This window comes from Salvelinus fontinalis, chromosome 3 (assembly GCF_029448725.1).
Source record: "Salvelinus fontinalis isolate EN_2023a chromosome 3, ASM2944872v1, whole genome shotgun sequence".
NCBI lineage: Eukaryota > Metazoa > Chordata > Actinopteri > Salmoniformes > Salmonidae > Salvelinus > Salvelinus fontinalis.
In genome coordinates this window covers 28,071,134-28,090,947 of record NC_074667.1, presented here as the reverse complement: position 1 = coordinate 28,090,947, position 19,814 = coordinate 28,071,134, and the positions used below count along the sequence as shown (strand labels likewise).

At 43.1% G+C, this 19,814-nt stretch overlaps 1 protein-coding gene across 2 annotated transcripts in view; it reads left to right on the top strand.

Annotated features, from left to right (window-relative positions):
• The window catches only part of LOC129842634 (peroxisome proliferator-activated receptor delta-like), a 40,314-nt gene that overhangs the window by 3,575 nt on the left and 16,925 nt on the right, over nucleotides 1-19,814 (top strand). For both annotated transcript variants that reach the window (XM_055911267.1, XM_055911260.1), the window contains exon 2: nucleotides 17,829-18,295. In XM_055911267.1, the coding sequence (XP_055767242.1) occupies nucleotides 17,890-18,295 (406 nt within the window). In that variant the 5' untranslated portion in view covers nucleotides 17,829-17,889. The remainder of the gene's footprint in view (nucleotides 1-17,828; nucleotides 18,296-19,814) is intronic.

Genomic DNA, 19,814 nt, shown 5'->3' with positions numbered 1-19,814 from the left:
CTGTATGCACTACCCTCTGTAGTGCCTTGCGGTCGGAGGCCGAGCAGTTGCTGTACCAGGCAGTGACGCAACCAGTCAGGTTGCTCTCAATGGTGCAGCTGTAGAACCTTTTTGAGGATCTGAGTACCCATGCCAAATATTTTCTGTCTCCTAAGGGAGAATAGGCTTTGTTGTGCCCTCTTCACGACTGTCTTGGTGTGTTTGGACCATGATAGTTTGTTGGTGATGTGGACACCAGGGAACTTGAAGTTCTCAACCTGCTCCACTGCAGCCCCATCGATAAGAATGAGGGTGTGCTCGGTCCTCCTTTTCCTGCTGTCCACAATCATCTCCTTTGTCTTGATCATGTTGAGGGAGAGGTTGTTGTCCTGGTACCACACGGCCAGGTCTCTGTCCTCCTCCCTATAGGCTGTCTCATCGTTGTTGGTGTCAGGCCTAACACTGTTGTGTCATCGGCAAACTTGATGATGGTGTTGGAGTCATGCCTAACTGTGCAGTCATGAGTGAACAGGGAGTACAGGAGGGGACTGAGCACGCACCCCTGAGAGGCCCCCGTGTTGATCAGCGTGGTGGATGTGATGTTACCTACTCTTACCACCTGGGGGCGGCTTGTCAGGAAGTCCAGGATCCAGTTGCAGAGGGAGGTGTTTAGTCCCAGGGTCCTTAGCTTAGTGATAAGCTTTGAGTGCACTTTGGTGTTGAACGCTGAGCTGTAGTCAATGAATAGCAGGCCTATACCACATATACCATGCCCCCTCTGGCCTTATTGCTTAAATAATCTATATATGGCAGAGATTGGTTTACCATTGTATGTCTAGATGGGTCAGACCCCCCCCCCCCGTTGTCAACCAAGGTAGCAACTAGCAAGCAACAGTTGTTTCCCAGCAGTGTCAGTAAGCAGGATTTAAGGGGTCTGTGAATAGTACTCTCCAGAAAGTGTGTTGATCTATCCAATTAGATGCGTAATTGCATCACTCAATTTATTATGGATTTAGTGGTCCTGAAGCAAGGTAAGCAACCATCTGGGTGCATCTCGGTGATAAGGGTCTCTTAACTTATTAGTTAATTGGACTGTAGAGCTTAGTATTGCTATAAGCATCTAGTCAGCCCTTTCGTGGAAGCAATGCTAGAGTTGTTGACTTTGTCATGTCTGGGTTTTTTCTATAAGCAGAAGTTATCCTCAGCCTGTCATTTGGTCATGTCTTTGGCATTTGAGTAGTCATTGTTAACATTTCATATTCATTGCTCATTGGGGAGTGCAGTTTAGTTGCAGTGGCACCACACACACTGACTAGAGCTGTGAGGACACATTGTGTGGTTTCACACCTCATCAGTCTGACAAGGCAGTAACCACTGTGTGAAAGGGCATGGACTTGTGGGTTGGCTTGGGCATGTCTGCTGAGGTTGACTTATTCATGCTGCAGTGGGAGCGATTGGCCGCTGCTGCTAAAACGTGGCCATCACTCCCAAGAATGTGATGTAAAAAAAAATATACACTAAACAAAAATATCAACTCAACATTTAAAGTCTTGGTCCAATGTTTCATGGTGTCCTGTGGGCACTGATTTGCTGATGTCAAAGTTGTGAACAAAATGCCCCATGGTGGCGTTGGAGTTATGGGCAGGCATAAGCTACAGACAATGAATACAATTGCATTTTAACAATGGCACTTTGAATCCTGAGGCACATTGTCGTGCCGTTCATCGTCCACCATCACCTCATGTTTCAGCATGATAATGCACAGCCCCATGTCGCACAATGATCTGTACACAATTCCTGGAGGCTGAACATGTCTCTGTTCTTAAATCAATCAAATTTATTTATAAAGCCCTTCTTACATCAGCTGATGTCACAAAGTGCTGTACAGAAACCCAACCTAAAACCCCAAACAGGTGTAGAAGCACGGTGGCTAGGAAAAACTCCCTAGAAAGGACAGAACTTAGGAAGAAACCTAGAGAGGAACCAGGCTATGAGGGGTGGCCAGTCCTCTTCTGGCTGTGCCGGGTGGAGATTATAACAGAGCATGGCCAAGATGTTCATAGATGACCAGCAGGGTCTAATAATAATAATCACAGTGGTTGTCGAGGGTGCAACAGGTCATTACCAACATTACCTGAGGAGTAAATGTCAGTTGGCTTTTCATAGCCGATCATTCAGAGTATCTCTACCGCTCCTGCTGTCTCTAGAGAGTTGAAAACAGCAGGTCTGGGTCAGGTAGCACGTCCGGTGAACAGGTCATTGTTCCATAGCCGCAGGCAGAACAGTTGAAACTGGAACAGCAGCATGGCCAGGTGGACTGGGGACAGTAAGGAGCCATCAGGCCAGATAGTCCCGAGGCATGGTGCTAGGGCTCAGGTCCTCCGAGAGAGAGAAAGATAGAAAGAGAGAGAGAATTAGAGAGAGCATACTTAAATTCACACAGGACACCGGATAAGACAGGAGAAATACTCCAGTTATAACAGACTGACCCTAGCCCCCCGACACACAAACTACTGCAGCATAAACACTGGAGGCTGAGACAGGAGGGGTCGGGAGACACTGTGGCCCCGGACGGGGCCAAACAGGCAGGATATAACCCCACCCACTTTGCCAAAGCACAGCCCCCACACCACTAGAGGGATATCTTCAACCACCAACTTACCATCCTGAGACAAGGCCGAGTATAGCCCACAAAGATCTGTTTTTCTATAGCCAGCATAGTTACCAACTACCAGTCAGACATGTCACACATTGATCGACGTGAACGATAGCATGTTCCAGTTCCCACCAATATCCAGCAAATTCGCACAGCCATTGAAGAGTCGTACATAATCAACAGCCTGATCAACTCTATGTGAAGGAGATGTCACGCTGTGTGAGGCAAATGGTGGTCACACCAGATACTGACTGTTTTTCTGATCCACGACCCTACCTTTTTTAAAGTTATCTTTGACCAACAAATGCATATCTGTATTCCCAGTCATGTGAAATCCATACATTAGGCAATAATTAATTTATTTCAATTGACTGATTTCATTATGAACTGTAACTCAGTAAAATCTTTGAAATTGTACCATGTTGCCTTCATATTTTTGTTCAGTATAATTGGTAAAAAGTTTTCAGTTAACTTAGATTAAAACCAGATATAAAGTATGAAATAAATTTAATGGAGTGAAATATTTTTAGGTAAGATCATCTTTGAGAAGAAAAAGAAACGGACACCTATTTAGGCGAGGTGCTGGCTAGCGGAGTAGAAAACTTGAAAATAAAGGAGAGCTGCACACTCTAGGAGCTCAGATGCAAAAATTGAATTACCAACGTTTCGACAGCCAAGCTGTCTTCATCAGGGTATAATCACAAACACTGCGGGATGACTCGTTTATATAGTGTCAAAAGACACACAGGTGTCTGTAATCATGGCCAAGAGTGGCCTAATATCATTGGTTAATTCTCAAATGTTAAACTGACATGCAAAGAACAGCATACAAAAAACAAATGGATAGCATACGATCATAGATTAATTTTAGACTACACAAGCTTACAAACAATTACAATGGCAAAGTCACAATAATCACAAGAATGGCTTCAGATCAAAGTCTACATTGAGACCCGAAGGGGGCAAGGGTCTTTAAGTTAAAGAACCAGGCAGCCTCTCGTTTTAACAATAAATTATCAAGGTCACCCCCTCTCCTAGGGAGGGTGACATGTTCGATACCAATATAACGAAAAGACAAAATCGAGTGGCCTGCCTCCAAAAAGTGGGCCGCAACTGGGTAATTCAAGTTTTTGCCCCTAATGGTGCTACGATGCTGTGATCATCTTTGAGAACTATTAACTACCAGAATTAAAACTAGACGGGCATTTTCATCAAAAAGAACCCATGAGCACCAACAGGGGAAGTTCATAGGAGCATATTAAATTGGGTGTGAAATGAAAGCTGAGTCTATATTTTGGGGAAATCTTTCAACCATTTTCCATCTTAAAAATGTGGCATAAGTGAAGGCTTTGATTTCTGTATTAATAACATCTGGAAAAGAGGTCTAAGAAAACATCTACCAGAAAGTCCTTAAAGGTATCAGAAATGCATCAACACACAATGTTGAAGTAATGAATCCTGCCAACTAATATCAACACTAAAATATCATTTTGTAGAAATTGTTCAGCTTTTTTTTAACCTTTTACCAAAAACCAACATATCTTTAAAGATATTTTCAAATGAGAGAGAATCTTGAAAGTTCACAGAAGTAACAATTCATGCTAGACCTACCAATAAGTTATAATGATTTTACTGATATCAATTTCGTTTATAAATTATTAAAGGGATACTTCAGGATTTTGGCAATGAGAACCTTTTATCTACTTCCCTAGAGTCCGATTAACTCATGGATACCATTTTTGTCTCAGTTCAGTATGAAGGATGTTGGCGGTAGTTTGGCGAGCCAATGTTAACTCGCATTAGCGCAATGACTGGAAGTGTATGGGTATCTGCTAGCATATCCCTTTAAGTAATTAAACTCTTAATTCCGTTACCAAATTGGTAACGGGGTTACCGAAAAAATTCTTTAACGGAATTACTGCAACTGATTTGGCTACAATTGGATATCATAATAGTCACAAACCACAGTCGGGTCACCCGCTACTGTTCTCCATTCCACTGCCATACTGTTTTCTTTCTGTTGTCTGGTGGTCAAACCAAGAGTGTTGAAACGTTCTGATTCTGGACATCCTCTGCCTCTCGCCTTCTGTGTCAAACTAAGCATGTAACTGTGTTGACAGTCATTGATCAACAAGTCATTTTGCATGTCGAACAACCCAGGCAATATCAGTAGCCTAGTCAAACTGTGCGCATCACCTTCAGCATTCAAATGTTTGTAAAATGGCTTGCGCAATATTAGGCTTTATTAGTTGAGTGACAACCAATGTAATTTGCTAGGTTATCAAATGCGCTGTTGAAAATTGTGTTTACTGGAATAAAGTAGCCTAACCACCCGCCTGAGACAGGACTCACATCCGGCTATATAGCCTACCTGCTGATCGGGGCTTAGGCTACATTACATTTTTATTTTGATCAGGTTCACCATCAGCAATAGTTTAGTTTGTTTTGCTTTAAACAATCAGCGTATATGGTAATCTTTTGATGTAATGGGGAAAGTTGATCATTTCATAAGGACAACAATTGCTTCTACCGCACTGCACGGTCAAAGCGGGAGAAAAATAACTTTACAAATGGTCTAAACCAGGGGTGTCAAACTCATTTTGCCCTGGAGGCCACATTCGGTCTTCAACAATGTCCGGAGGGCCGCACTGAAAATGTATGTATTCTTGCTGTCAAAATTAGCAAAAAATAGTCCTCTATCCATTGTTTTTTGGGGGGGAATTTGACAGTCTAGTGATTGTTAGCGACCTGGACAGTCAAGAAACTGTAAGAATATAGGTCCATTATCATTTCTACACAGTTTTGATTTGGTTTTAGTCATTTTAAAGTAGATTGAGTTTTGTATTTTTATTGGGTTTTTCATGCTCAACGGTTTCCCGTGTGTATCAAGAATGGTCCACCACCCAAAGGACATGCAGCCAACTTGACACAACTGTGGGAAGCCAACATGGGCCAGCATCCCTGTGGAACGCTTTCAACACCTTGTAGAGTCTGTGAAATAAGTAACGTAGAGATGCGGTCTTAAGGCCAGATATTCAGGAGGCAGAAGGTTCAGGTGCATAAGTGTTGATATTTATATTCACTCTCATTGACTTCTTACACATTGTTACGTTACAGCCTTAAATAGTTTTTTTCCCCCTCATCAATCTACACACAATACCTCATAATGACAAAGAAAAAACAGGTTTTTGGATTTAAAGAAAAATTTATACTTTTTTTTAAATGAAATACATTTACATAAGTATTCAGACCCTTTGCTCAGTACTTGTTGAAGCAGCTTTGGCAGTGATTACAGCCTCGATTCTTGGGTATGTCGTTACAAGCTTGGCACACCTGTATTTGGGGAGTTTCCCATTCTCTGCAGATCCTCTCAAGTTCTGTCAGGTTGGATGGGGAGCGTCGCTGCACAGCTATTTTCACATCTCTCCAGAGATGTTTGATCGGGTTGAAGTCCGGGCTCTGGCTGGGCCACTCAAGGACATTCAGAGACTTGTCCCGAAGCCACTCCTTCGTTGTCTTGACTGTGTGCTTAGGGTCATTGTCTTGTTGGAAGGTGAACCTTGGCCCCAGTCTGAGGTCCTGAGCACTCTGGAGCAGGTTTTCATTAAGGATCTCTCTGTACTTTTCTCCATTCATTCTTCCCTCAATCCTGAGTAGTCTCCCAGTCCCTGCCACTGAAAAACATCCCCACAGCATGATGGTGCCAGGTTTCCTCCAGACGTGGCACTTGGCATTCAGGCAAACAAGTTAAATCTTGGTTTCATCAGACCAGAGAATCTTGTTTCTCATGTCATTTGCCTTTTACTGAGGAGTGGCTTCCATCTGGCCACTCTACCATAAAAACCTGATTGGTGGAGTGCTGCAGAGATGGTTGCCCTTCTGGAAGGTTCTCCCATCTCCACAGAAGAACTCTGGAGCTCCGTCGAAGTGACCACCAGGTTGTTGGTCACCTCCCTGACCGAGGTCCCTTTCCCCCGGTTGCTCAGTTTGGCCGGGCATCCAGCTCTAGGAAGAGTCTTGGTGGTACCAAATTTCTTCAATTTAAGAATGATGGAGGCCACTGTATTCTTGGGGACCTTCAATGCTGCAAAAAAATGTTAGTACCCTTCCCCAGATCTGTGCCTCGACATAATCCTGTCTTGGAGCTCTACGGCCAATTCCTTCGACCTCATGACTTGGTTTTGTCTCTGACATGCACTGTGAACTGTGGGACCTTATAGACAGGTGAGTGTGCACATAACTAGTTTTCTGTGTGACCTGGAATTTTAATTTAAGATCACTAGTGTGCCTAAAAAAATGAAGGATTCTAGCTTTAGAAATTGTGCTCCTAAATTTCATCGTGAAATTTCAACTTCAGTTCACAATTGGGGGACAAAAAGCAAACATTGCCCTCCGTATCTGATAGTGGGGTGGTAGATACCCAGTTTCCGTTATGGCTCAGTTCCGGGGCCAAAATATATATATATTTTTTTTTCACTCACTCACTGGCCAGTTAATTAAGTACACCACCCCATTCATGAAAATGGATCACGTGGCAGTGGTTTACCAAATAAAGTAGGCAGACGGGCATCAAGGCACTCAGTTACTGTTCAATTGAAGGGCAAAACGATTGACCTAAGTGACTTTGAGCATGGTGTGATTGACGGTGACCGGTGCTCCGGATCCAGTATCTCAGAAACAGCCGCTCTCCTGGGCTTTTCACACGCAACCGTGTCTAGGTTTTACAGAGAATGGTGCGACAAACAAAAAGCATCCAGTCAGCGGCAGTCCTGTGGGCGAAAACAGCTCGTTTATGAGAGGTTGAAGGAGAATAGCAAGAATGGTGCAAGCTAACAGGCGGGCTGCAAACAGACAAATAACAGCAGTAAAACAGTGGTGTGCAGAACGGCATCTCGGAATGCACAACTCTTCGATCCTTGTCACGGATGGGCAATTGCAGCGGAGGGTTCCACTCCTCTCAGCTAAAGCGAGAAGCAGCTCCAGTGGGCACGCGATCACCAACACTGCACAGTTGAGGAGTGGAAAAACAGTCTTTAGCATGACAATGAGTTCAGTTTACTTGAGGGGCCTGTGCAGTCCCCAGACCTCTACCCAATAGAGTATCTTTGGGATGAGATGGAAGGGCTGTTCACAGCATGGAAAATGTAATGTTTATGCAACAAATGTTAGTGCATCGAACTAGGGGTGTAAGATTTAAATGAAATTTACATTTTTATTTTAAGTCACAAAATTACCACCAACTGGTCCCAATATTATCATAAAGGGAAAAATGACACTTAAACAAATACCGAACGCAAGGATGGTGTAATGTTCGGAGATAGATGTCTTTCAAATTATTTGCCACGGATTTAAAGCGCTCTGCATGTCATCGTTAACAGTTAGAAAAATGGCAGAACAGGGCAGTGACAGCAGCTAAGTGAAATGCTAACTTTTCAACCTGGACTTGAGCTACAGTGGCAGTACAGGTGCAATGCTGAAAGTGAGCCACCGTAAGATCCAACCCGTTGCTGGCAGCAGTGCGATAAGGTACAGTTGATATGCAGCCATTGTCAATGGTAGAGGATGTTGGCTTCAATGTTGCCCTAATGGCACGTCTTGGAACAGACTACAAGATGCCATGTCGGGGGGAAAAAACATGACTGTCTGGATGGAGAAATTGTACTTTGATTTCTCTGCAAGTACAAAGCTCGATCTCTCACACCATATGTGGGGTAAGAACATATTATTGGAGGTCTATGAACACGCTGTCATACATCACTGCAATGAGCCATCACATTGATGAGAAGTGAGAACACGGAGAGGCACACAGCATATAATCGTTGCTGAGTGGGTGGGGGGGCAGCAGTAAGGTGAGCGCTATCTGGTAGGGGTTCGACTAGATAAATATGACATGAAATCGATCAGAATGCTGAAATCATGCCCGAAAATGTTTTTCCGGAGTGACGTAATATGGAGGACTCAGTAACACGGACTTTTCCCTATAATGTAAACTCTAACACAAATGACTTTAAGCATATAACTTACATTTCCACAATCATTTGCAGTCATGACTACTGGTTTTAATTTCATTTTCAGCCGACTTACAAGCAATTACTTTATGTATTTATTGTTAAAAATCAACTTGCAAGATTGCTAAATCTGTCTAGCCTGCTAAAGTTAGCCCTACTAGCCTGCTAACTTTAGCCCTACCAGTAACCTATTTTGCATTGTTAAGTAAATATAATCTCAGTAAATGTTCAAACAATAAACCAAACATTGAAGCCTTATTAGAATCCGTCCCCAAAAATGTATTTTGTTTAAAGTAATAACTACTGATTCCATGCTATTGGTAAAAACAGCTGCGAGATACCTGCCTTTTCTCTGCAACTAAATAAGGATTATTTCTATTTTTAGCTGATATGCGACTGGGTACATTGAAGCAACATACAACATTATCTCAATTTGATATGTTACACCGGCAAGTATAATAATATTTGCCAGGCCATATTAATTATAAATCCTATTATTTCACATGGCGATGTAGGAAGCTAAAAGAAAGGTTAGCTAGCTTGCAGTGTTTAGCCAACTTGCTAGCAAGGAAAGACCAGATGAGACTCTTATTTTGCATTCACATCAAATGAGAAGACCACAAGAGAACGTCTGTCACCCCCTGGTGAATTTTGCTGTTTGCGAGTCTGGATCAGTGAGGTATCATGTTACCGAAAGATGGACTTTCCTCTAAAACGTGACCATCAGCTCACGCACGTGCATAGATCTACGCACGCTAAGTGTGTGGAAACTTAAAGCAGGATATAATGTCAGTGCTATGGTCTGTCCGCATTGATTCCAACTCTTTTCAATAATTTACAATTGGCCTTTGGCCTATATTTTGTCTTCAAATGTCATGTGTGGAGGAGTAAGATTTAGGCTACACAATGTTTTCATTGTTTAGAAAACCAGGAGCAAGGCTGTGTGTTGCTGCCGAAGCATAGCATAAGGCCTAGTTGAAGTTGATGGGCTAGTATTTTGTATTTCGCAAGGATGTTGCACAGACTTCTAGAACTTCAGTGTTTTGGGAGTACGAAGATGTATCTGTCTATATGGACACTAAACCTGGTTGATTCTTTCTTTCTTAAGCAACACACCAAAAAAACTCGGTATCGGCTGCCTTCAGAGACAGATGACTTAAGCTTAAATTTCCACTCCGGTGACTTTTCCCAAAGAAATCAAGAGCATTTAGACTTGTCCCCCACCCACAACCTGTCAAACTAGTTTTCACATTTTCACATTTCCCTAGTATAAGCATTTCTGAAAGTGATAATTTTGACTCTTATGACAGAGTATCAATGTAAACCAGTCCATTCATACTTTGTATAACAGAAACCCATAACCTAGATTGCAAATTAACCCATGAATATAGAATGTGTAGACTTGACTGATGTATACCACTGTGGTGGCATTTATATCTTTGGGGTAATAGACGCAGGTAAGAACTTGCCAAATTTGTCCATCTAGGCCTATAGTAGGCTAATCCCCAACCATTCAAAGTCGCTGCCCATTTGAAATGCTTATAGTTGAAGAGCTCCATAGAGTCCACCTAGGGCATATTCACCTCATTTTAAAATAATCCCTCTGGTCTTTCACAATGTGTGTTTATCACTAATCTGGGTCAGAGGTGAATGGTCATCCCATTCAGTGGGCACAGAGGGAGGAGCACCAGTTCATCTGGTCTGTTTTCACTGGAGAAAGGGGAGGTGCATACAGGAGCTGGGTGGAGAGAAGGGAGTGGAGAGGGGATGGGGGGGTGAAAGGGCATTCATAGGATAGTTTGTGTAGTGGAGAGAAATTCACAATATCAACCACTCAGAGAATTCAACAAAGCAGAGACCTGTTGGGATGCTTGTACAATTCAACCCTACCTTTCTCCTCCCTTGAAGCAATCCCAGATCTTTGAGCGAGTGTTATTGGGGAAAGTATTGAGGTGGACATTTCTCCAATCACATAGGTCGGTGATTCCATCCAGGAAGTTAGGATGAATTTTATAAGTGTTGAAACAGTCCAGTCCCAGGGAACAAGACTAACTACGAGGCAACGCTGACCTTGACTGGCTCTATTGTTTTAAAGGCTGTTGCCAGCAGGTCCCAATTATGTCTAATCCACTGGCTTCTTCTCCTCATCACCTGTCCTTCCTTTTCTTATGTCCTCTCCTTCATGATCACTGGTCTAAAATAACATAACAAAACATGATAAACTAACGCTTAGGGCTTGTTTGAATACTTATAAAATCCATCCCTCCTTCCTGAGCTAATGATTGAACACAATTTCCTTCACCAATCCGGTCATATCAGATCATCAGTGACTGATTATCTCTAAGAAAGGAAGGATTCGCTGTCTTGTGAAGAGAAGGTGACAAGGAAAGGAACCTGTTTAAAAGTATTGGAACACATCCATCTACTTCCCTCCTCCATCCTTCCTTCCCTCTCTCCTGTCAGTTTTTTGGCTCTAAGTCCAGCTCGTAGATTAACTATGACGCAGCCAGCCTCAATCATTCCTGCCTAAGCTGCTCTTATTTAACACTGGGAAATGAATACGTTCTTTGCTTTGTCTTAATCGCACCAAAGCTGGGGACTGTTGGGAAAGATTTTAGAAGTTTAGCATTATGAGCCACTGCCAAGGGCTCCGGGCGGTGCGGCTCGTCTAGTCAGTCATTGATTCGTCAGAGAATGGGTTCTCTTTGATCTTGTCACTGTTATGTATCGGAGTTCAGCCAATGGGCTTTGTTTCGCTTAGTGTTCAGAAATGGAGATTTGATGACGTAACTAGTTTGAATTCAGAATGGGTTGTTTGACTCATGCACACTTATACTTGCGAAATACTGTTATTAGGAGAACTCAGACTTTGGAACGAAATGTTACCCATTCGCATCTCATATGTTTGCCTGACTACAATATTTTATTTTGATACGTTAATAAATACATTGTTAATTGTGGCATGTTTGCCTGCCTCCAATACCCACTGTAGTGTGCATAGATTGCAAGCCCATAGTAAGTCAATAAGGCTAAATGGCTAGCTAGCCACAAAGAATTGACAGCTAATCATTTACCTGGCATAACATTAGTTTAAGGTCATTTTTGCTTGTTAACCTTTCATTGCTACCCATCTCGGATCCAGGAGCATCCTCATCAAAAAAGCTGACTAGCATAGCCTAGCCTAACGCGACAGGGATATCATATAATTTTCATGAAATCACAAGTCCAATACAGCAAATGAAAGATAAACATCTTGTGAATCCAGCCATTTCCGATTTTTAAAATGTTTTACAGCGAAAACACTATGTATTTCTATTAGCTAGCCACAATAGCAAAAGACTCAACCGCATATTTTCACCATTTTTCTACCGCATAGGTAGCTATCACAAAACCGACCAAATAGAGATATAATTACTCACTAACCAAGAAACAACTTCATCAGATGACAGTCTTATAACATGTTATACAATAAATGTATGTTTTGTTTGAAAATGTGCATATTTGAGGTATAAATCATAGTTTTACATTGCAGCTACCATCAAAAATATCACCAAAGCAGCCAGAATAATTACAGAGAGCAACGTGAAATACCTAAATACTCATCATAAAACATTTATGAAAAATACATGGTGTACAGCAAATAAAAGATAAACATCTTGTGAATCCAGCCAATATTTCCGATAAAAAAAAAAAAAAGTGTTTTACAGCAAACACAATATAGCATTATATTAGCTTACCACAATAGCCAAACACACAAATGCATTTATTAGCAGCAAAAGGTAGCGATCGCAAAAGATATCAAATTAATCACTAACCTTGACCAACTTCATCAGATGACAGTCTTATAACATCAGGTTATACAATACACTTATGTTTTGTTCGAAAATTTGCATATTTAGAGCTGCAAACCGTGGTTATATATTGTGAATATGTAGCATCGATTCACCAAATTGTCCGGAGCTATTTTGGACACTCACCTAATCTGACCAAAGAACTCATCATAAACTTTACTAAAAAATACATGTTGGACAGCAAATGAAAGATACACTAGTTCTTAATGCAACCGCCGTGTTAGATTTTTAAAAATAACTACCATAACAAACAGCTTACGTTATAGCGAGACAGCGCCCGCCAAAACGCGAATAATAGGACACAACATTTTCCACAGAAATACGAAATAACATAAATTGTTCTTACTTTTGCTGAGCTTCCATCAGAATCTTGTACAAGGAGTCCTTTGTCCAGAATAAATAGTAGTTTGGTTTTAGAATGTCCTTCTCTCCTGTCGAATTCGCTCCACAAGGCTAGCCAATGTTGATGACGTTCCCAATTTCTCTCGACGCAGAGAACGGAAAACTCAGTCCCATTAAACGTTGAATAAACTGAAATTCGGTTGAAAAAACCTACTTTATGATGTTTTTCTAATATGTATCAAATAAAAACAAAGCCGGAGATATTAGCCGTGTATACCGAACGCTTATCATAAGACAATAGGGAGGTGCTTCCCGCGCCTAGGTAGAGAAAGGAAATTCTGGACACGTCATTCCAAGAGCTCTTGTTCGACCTCAGATCAAGCTAGACACCCCATTCCACCTTCCACTGCCTGTTGACATCTAGTGAAAGGCGTATGCAGTGCATGCATATTTTTCACTTAAAATGAGTTCTGTTTTACTCACAGATATAATTCAAACAGTTTTAGAAACTTGAGTGTTTTCTATCCAATAGTAATAATAATATGCATATTGTACGATCTAGAATAGAGTACAAGGCAGTTTAATTCGGGCACAATTTTTTCCAAAGTGGAAACAGCGCCCCCATATTGACAAGAAGTTAAACTAGCTAGATTATTATGATTCACACATAGCTAGCTGATAGTTATGAAGATACAGATGACCAGAATACATTAACAAACCTGTATTGCCATTAGCCTGTCAGGCAACAGATTGAGTGAATAGGCAGTAACGTTACAGGGCATAGTTTTACTAAGGTTACGCTCGTTTCCCGACTCCCGCCCTTTCACTAACTTTTTTTTTTTTTTTTTTTGACGGAGTGGATGGCTACCAGTGGTGACTGTGATATCATCAGCAAACCACAACTGATCACCTGAAGTCATTGTGAAGACCCCACAAGCGATGCCTACACTGACCGTGCAACGACATAAGCCTTCAGTGCTTCCTTCCGCCATCTAGCTGCTCTCCTCCTGGATCGATATCCTTTTAGCTGTTGGTTCCGTGTATCGTCCGGATGTTTATTGGTAGCGTAGCTAGTACTAGGGCCGGGACAATATCAGTATCGTTATATACACTGCTCAAAAAAATAAAGGGAACACTTAAACAACACAATGTAACTCCAAGTCAATCACACTTCTGTGAAATCAAACTGTCCACTTAGGAAGCAACACTGATTGACAATAAATTGCACATGCTGTTGTGCAAATGGAATAGACAACAGGTGGAAATTATAGGCAATTAGCAAGACACCCCCAATAAAGGAGTGGTTCTGCAGGTGGTGACCACAGACCACTTCTCAGTTCCTATGCTTCCTGGCTGATGTTTTGGTCACTTTTGAATGCTGGCGGTGCTTTCACTCTAGTGGTAGCATGAGACGGAGTCTACAACCCACACAAGTGGCTCAGGTAGTGCAGCTCATCCAAGATGGCACATCAATGCGAGCTGTGGCAAGAAGGTTTGCTGTGTCTGTCAGCGTAGTGTCCAGAGCATGGAGGCACTACCAGGAGATAGGCCAGTACATCAGGAGACGTGGAGGAGGCCGTAGGAGGGCAACAACCCAGCAGCAGGACCGCTACCTCCGCCTTTGTGCGAGGAGGAGGAGCACTGCCAGAGCCCTGCAAAATGACCTCCAGCAGGCCACAAATGTGCATCTCTTTGTGTTTTGTTTCCTTGCCACGATACTAATAAGTATCGCAATACTGGTATCGTCCCAGCCCTATTTAGTACCAGGTTATATTGTAGAGCTGGGTGATAAAAAATAATCTGATTAAAGATTTTAGCCATAAATTACGCTAAATATTTTGGGGGGAGGTGCTAGAACTGGCAGATTTATGGACAACAAGTAATATTGGGATATAGGTAAATATTTTGCTGAATAACAATAAATGCAGATTATTTCTATTTTTAATGCACTGTTATTTTACACTAGCAGCAGACAATTATTTTCCAGTGCCAAGTAAGACAACTGAGATTGTAGCCTATGATTTAAAAAGTAAGCTATTTCATATAACACATTCAGGGAATTTATATTTTGATGTGCAACCTGTCAAACTAGGATCTAGAGTTATAGGATCTAGAATTCCTTTTCAGAGAATTTGCAGACATCTTTGTGCATATTGGCCTATAGGCTATTATGGTTGCCTGAACAGGCAAGTGAAATTTTGTCTTGGCAACATAATTTGCTTTCACTCTAGTGTTTCATTTGTACATGTGTATTTGTGGGGCACAACAAAAAAGAAACCAAGCCAAGCATCACACAGTTCTTCTCCCTAAATTCCCTTTCCCCTCCGTGTCCCATTCACTCAATTGTGTTCCGACTGCTCCCTTCACACACACGTGCTGAGTGCGCACACAAACTCTCGTTAGGCCTACAGAAATAAATGCCTATAAAATGGGATAGGATATACAAGCTACATTCCTTGCCAAATTATGAGTTTTATCAAAAATTTTGTATATTGAAAAGATAACCTATTGTGGTTTGTAACCTTGAAAGAATTGTCTTTCAACTCGCCAAATTGAACCCCGTTTCAAATGATTACTCTTGGATAATAACTGAGGCACGAAATGCGCATCACTTCTCGCTGGCAACTTTTTTCATTTGGAAAAATATATTTTATTCTGTAAGTTTATTTTTTTAAACTATAAAATAGGTGTCTGTTATGGCTAGAGAAATAAGAGCATCTGTCAAATTAACAAAACGAGGATATGCCTTTGCACAGCCATTGGCTTCTACAAGCAAGTGCCACTGCTGAGGTTACTGCGTTTTTAAGATTGGGTTCCACGATATAATAGAACCAGTTGATATTATGCCTTCAATAAATGTATCTTAATTGGCACTTGCTTTTTTATTGACTGAATATACACAGTGTCCTGTTTATTTGGTACACCACCCCATTCAAGAAAATGGTTTGCTCATACAGCAAGTGAGTCATGTGGCTTGGGCTTGCTATATAAAGCCGGCAGACAGGCATTTGGTTACTGTTCGATTGAAAGTTAGTGGGCCTAAGTGACTTTAAGCATGGTTTGATCATCGGTTCCAGGCGCTCCAGATCCAGAATCTCAAAAACATCTGCCCTCCTGGGCTTTTCCCGCACAACATTGTCTAGGGTTTTACCAAGAATGGATGTTTTTTTTGTCGCACCAGTCAGCGGCAGTCCTGTGGGCGAAAACAGCTCGTTGATGAGAAAGGTCGAAGGAGAATGGCAGCAATCGTGCAAGCTAACAGGCGGGCCACAAACAGACAAATAATGGCGCAGTGGTGTGCAGAATGGCATCTCGGAACGCAGAACTTGTCGATCCTTGTCACGGATTTTATTTTTATTGAACCTTTTATTTAACTAGGCAACACAGTTAAGAACACATTCTTATTTACAATGACGGCCTACCGTGGAACAGTGGGTTTAACTGCCTTGTTCAGGGGCAGAACGACAGATTATTTTATCTTGTCAGCTCGGGGATTCGATCCAGCAACCTTTCGGTTACTGGCCCAACGCTCTAACCACTAGGCTACCTGCCGCCCCAGATGGGCTATTGCAGCAGACAACCACACTGGGTTCCACTCCTATCAGCTAAAAACAAGAAGCGGCTCCAGCGGGCACACGGTCACCAACACTGAACAATTGAGAAGTGGGAAAATATCACCAGGTTTTACAAATCCTGGTTTCTGTTGCGTCACGCTAATGGCAGTCAGGATTTGCCATAAGCGTCACGAGTCCATGGACCCAGCCGGCCTGATGCAGGCTGCTGGTGGTGATGTGCTGGTGTGGGGAGTGTTCTCCTGACACACGGTCCCTTGATACCAACTGAAGCATTGGCCGTTTCTGACACCTTGTAAAGTCCGTGCCTCAGAGAATTCAGGCTGTTCTGTAGTGTGTATGTTGTACAAAGTGGAGGCGTTTTTAAATTCCATGTCTTTAGGGTATTCGCTCTTCCATCTTCTAAACGCACCAGACTGATAAACTTGGTGATCCCCCATGAAATCAGCCCTACAGTCTGTTCCCTTGAACCCTATTTCTACTTGGCAGACACACACACAAACAGCCACCCAAGGCCAGTGGGGGAAAGTGCATTGCTGTTCAGCAGAAAGTGGGGAATGTGGGGAAAGGTCAGTGGCGCTGGCTGATCCCAAGAGCAGATCGTCCCTACACACACACGCAGCACGCAGAGCGTCTTCAGCTCAGGCAACACCAGACACCCAGACCTTGGGCTCTCCCTCCCAACAACAGGTGTCTGTAGAAAAACACCAGCCTTGCCTGCCCCATGGCCCACACGTGCTGGGACCTGGAGGCTAGCCTACTCTGTGTGTTTTTTTTCTCATGCATACACTCACTCTCCTCCCTCTCTGGCACACAAAGACGCAGAAGTTACACTGCGTGTGTGTCGGTGCATAATTTTTTTTGTTGCATACTTCTCTATCCCCCCCCCCCCCATTTTTTTCCCCCCCACTCTCTCTGTCAGTGGTTAGCTGGATCAATTACAGTTGTTTAGAGTCTAACAGCTGGCGCTCATCTGTAGCAGGCCAACTCCAGGCCCGCATCGGAGACCTCTAACCTGGCCCATATGTTGTGTCTCTGTGGGGAGGCTCTTTCTGGTTTGGAGGTGCACTGGGTGAGGCTGTCTCAGCTGTGTAGGGACCTGTTGAATGGGACCAGGTCAAAGCTTCTTATGACAAGTGTTTCCAGAAGAGACTGTGCCTGTTACACTTTTACATGGAAGCTTTTCATTATTTCTCAAGTTAAAATAATTTTGAGAGAATTGTTTCATGGATCTAATTGAATGTCTCGATTTGTAAAAGGCATTCCGTTAGAACGGTCACTGTATTCTGTGCGAACCGCTCCGATTGGTTGCAACACACCAATGTATCCTCCTGAACCACCACCAATTTGGAATAAATCATTCTTGTAACCAATCTGTAACAGATCTGTACTAACTGGCTGTTCCACTCCTTACCAACAGGGCGGGAATGGTGACACCATGACCGAGGGTGGCTGAGAGTCAGGGGAAGCCACACAGCGCCATGGAGGGCACCAGGGCCACCATCTTGGCGCCGGTCAGAAGCGACGGCCCTCGACGGGATCGGAAGCGACGTGTCGGGGGTCCTGTAAGGAAGGGGGGTGTCTGCCAGAACAGGACCGCCTCCCCACATGGGGAGTGCACCTCGGACAGAGAGAGGGAGCCGGAGTCAGCCTTGAAGGAACTGAAACCAAACCTGCTGTCGAAGGGGCTGGGTAAATGGGATACTGAGGGGGAGCGAGGAGCGGAGGTGTCGCCTGAGGGGGAGGACGTCCTTTGCTCCTGGGAAATGGACTCTCAGGACGAGGAGGCGCAGCAGCAGGAGAAAGAGGAGGAGAAACAGAAGGGGAGTAGTAACAGCCACAGCACCTCCAATACGGATAGCCCTGCCCCCTCCAGCAGCTGCACAGGTGAGAGAGACGCACACAGTCCCTCACACTCACACAACTGGAATCTCCACTGTGGACAGTATCATAATATCGATAGCTTTGTACTAGTTGAATATTATTAGTGAAATGTGTGTGCTACATCTGTGTTGATCAGCCAGTGACGGGGCTGTTCTTATAGTATGAACACACAGCATCACCTTTCACTCCTCACACAGTAAATTCCCTTTGACGTTTACTTTTAGACATGGCTCCTATAACTAGTGAGTCCCCTCGTTGACTTGAAAGAACTGTGTTCCAATCTAGAACTCAGTATTCTGATCTATACTGAACAAAAATATAAACACAGCATGTAAAGTTCTGGTCCCAAGTTTCATGAGCTAAAATAAAAGATCGTAGAAATATTCCATATGCACAAAAAGCTTATTTCTCTCAAATTTAGTGCACATATTTGTTTACTTTTCTGTTAGTGAGCAATAAAGACAACTCTAAAACATGCAGTTTTGTCACACAACACAATGCCACAGATGTCCTAAGTTTTGAGGGAGCGTGCAATTGTAGTGTAACTGACGGCAGGAATGTTCACCAGAGCTGTTGCCAGAGAATTGAATGTTAATTTCTCTACCATCAGCCGCCTCCAATGTCGTTTTAGAGAATTGGTGGTACGTCCAACCGGCCTTACAACCACAGACCACGTGTAACTACGCCAGCCCAAGACCTCCACATCCCGCTTTTTCACCTGCAGGATCGTCTGAGACAAGCCACCCAGACAACTGATGAAACTGTGGGTTTGCACAACCAAAGAATTTATGCACGAACTGTCAGAAATTGTCTCAGGGAAGCTCATCTGCATGCTCGTCATCCTCACCAGGGTCTTGACCTGACTGCAGTTTGGTGTTGTAACTGACTTCAGTGGGCAAATGCTCACCTTTGATGGCCACTGGCATGCTGAAGAAGTGTGCTCTTCACGGATTAATCCCGGTTTCAACTATACCGGGCAGATGGCGTCATGTGTGCGAGCGGTTTGCTGATGCCAACGTTGTGAACAGAGTGCCCCATGGTGCCAGTGCGGTTCTGGTATGGGCAGGCATACGCTATGTACATCAACTAAAATTGCATTTTATCAATGGCGATTTGAATCTATTGTCGTGCCGTTCATCGTCCACAATCACCTCATGTTTCAGCATGATAGTGCTCAGCCCAATGTCGCAAGGATCTGTACACAATTCCTGGAAGCTGAAAATATACCAGTTCTTCAATGGTCTGCATACTCAGCAGACATGTCACACATTGAGCATGTTTGGGATGCTCTGGATTGAGCTGTACGACACGGTGTTCCAGTTCCCGCCAATATCCAGCAACTTCGCACAGTCATTCCATAGGCCACAATCAACAACCTGATCACAGCATGAGGCAAATGGTGGTCACACCAGATACTGACTTGTTTTCTGATCCACACCCCTACTTTCTTTAAAAAAAAAGATATGTGGCCAATTCCCAGTCATGTGAAATCCATAGATTAGGGCCTAATTAATTAATTTAA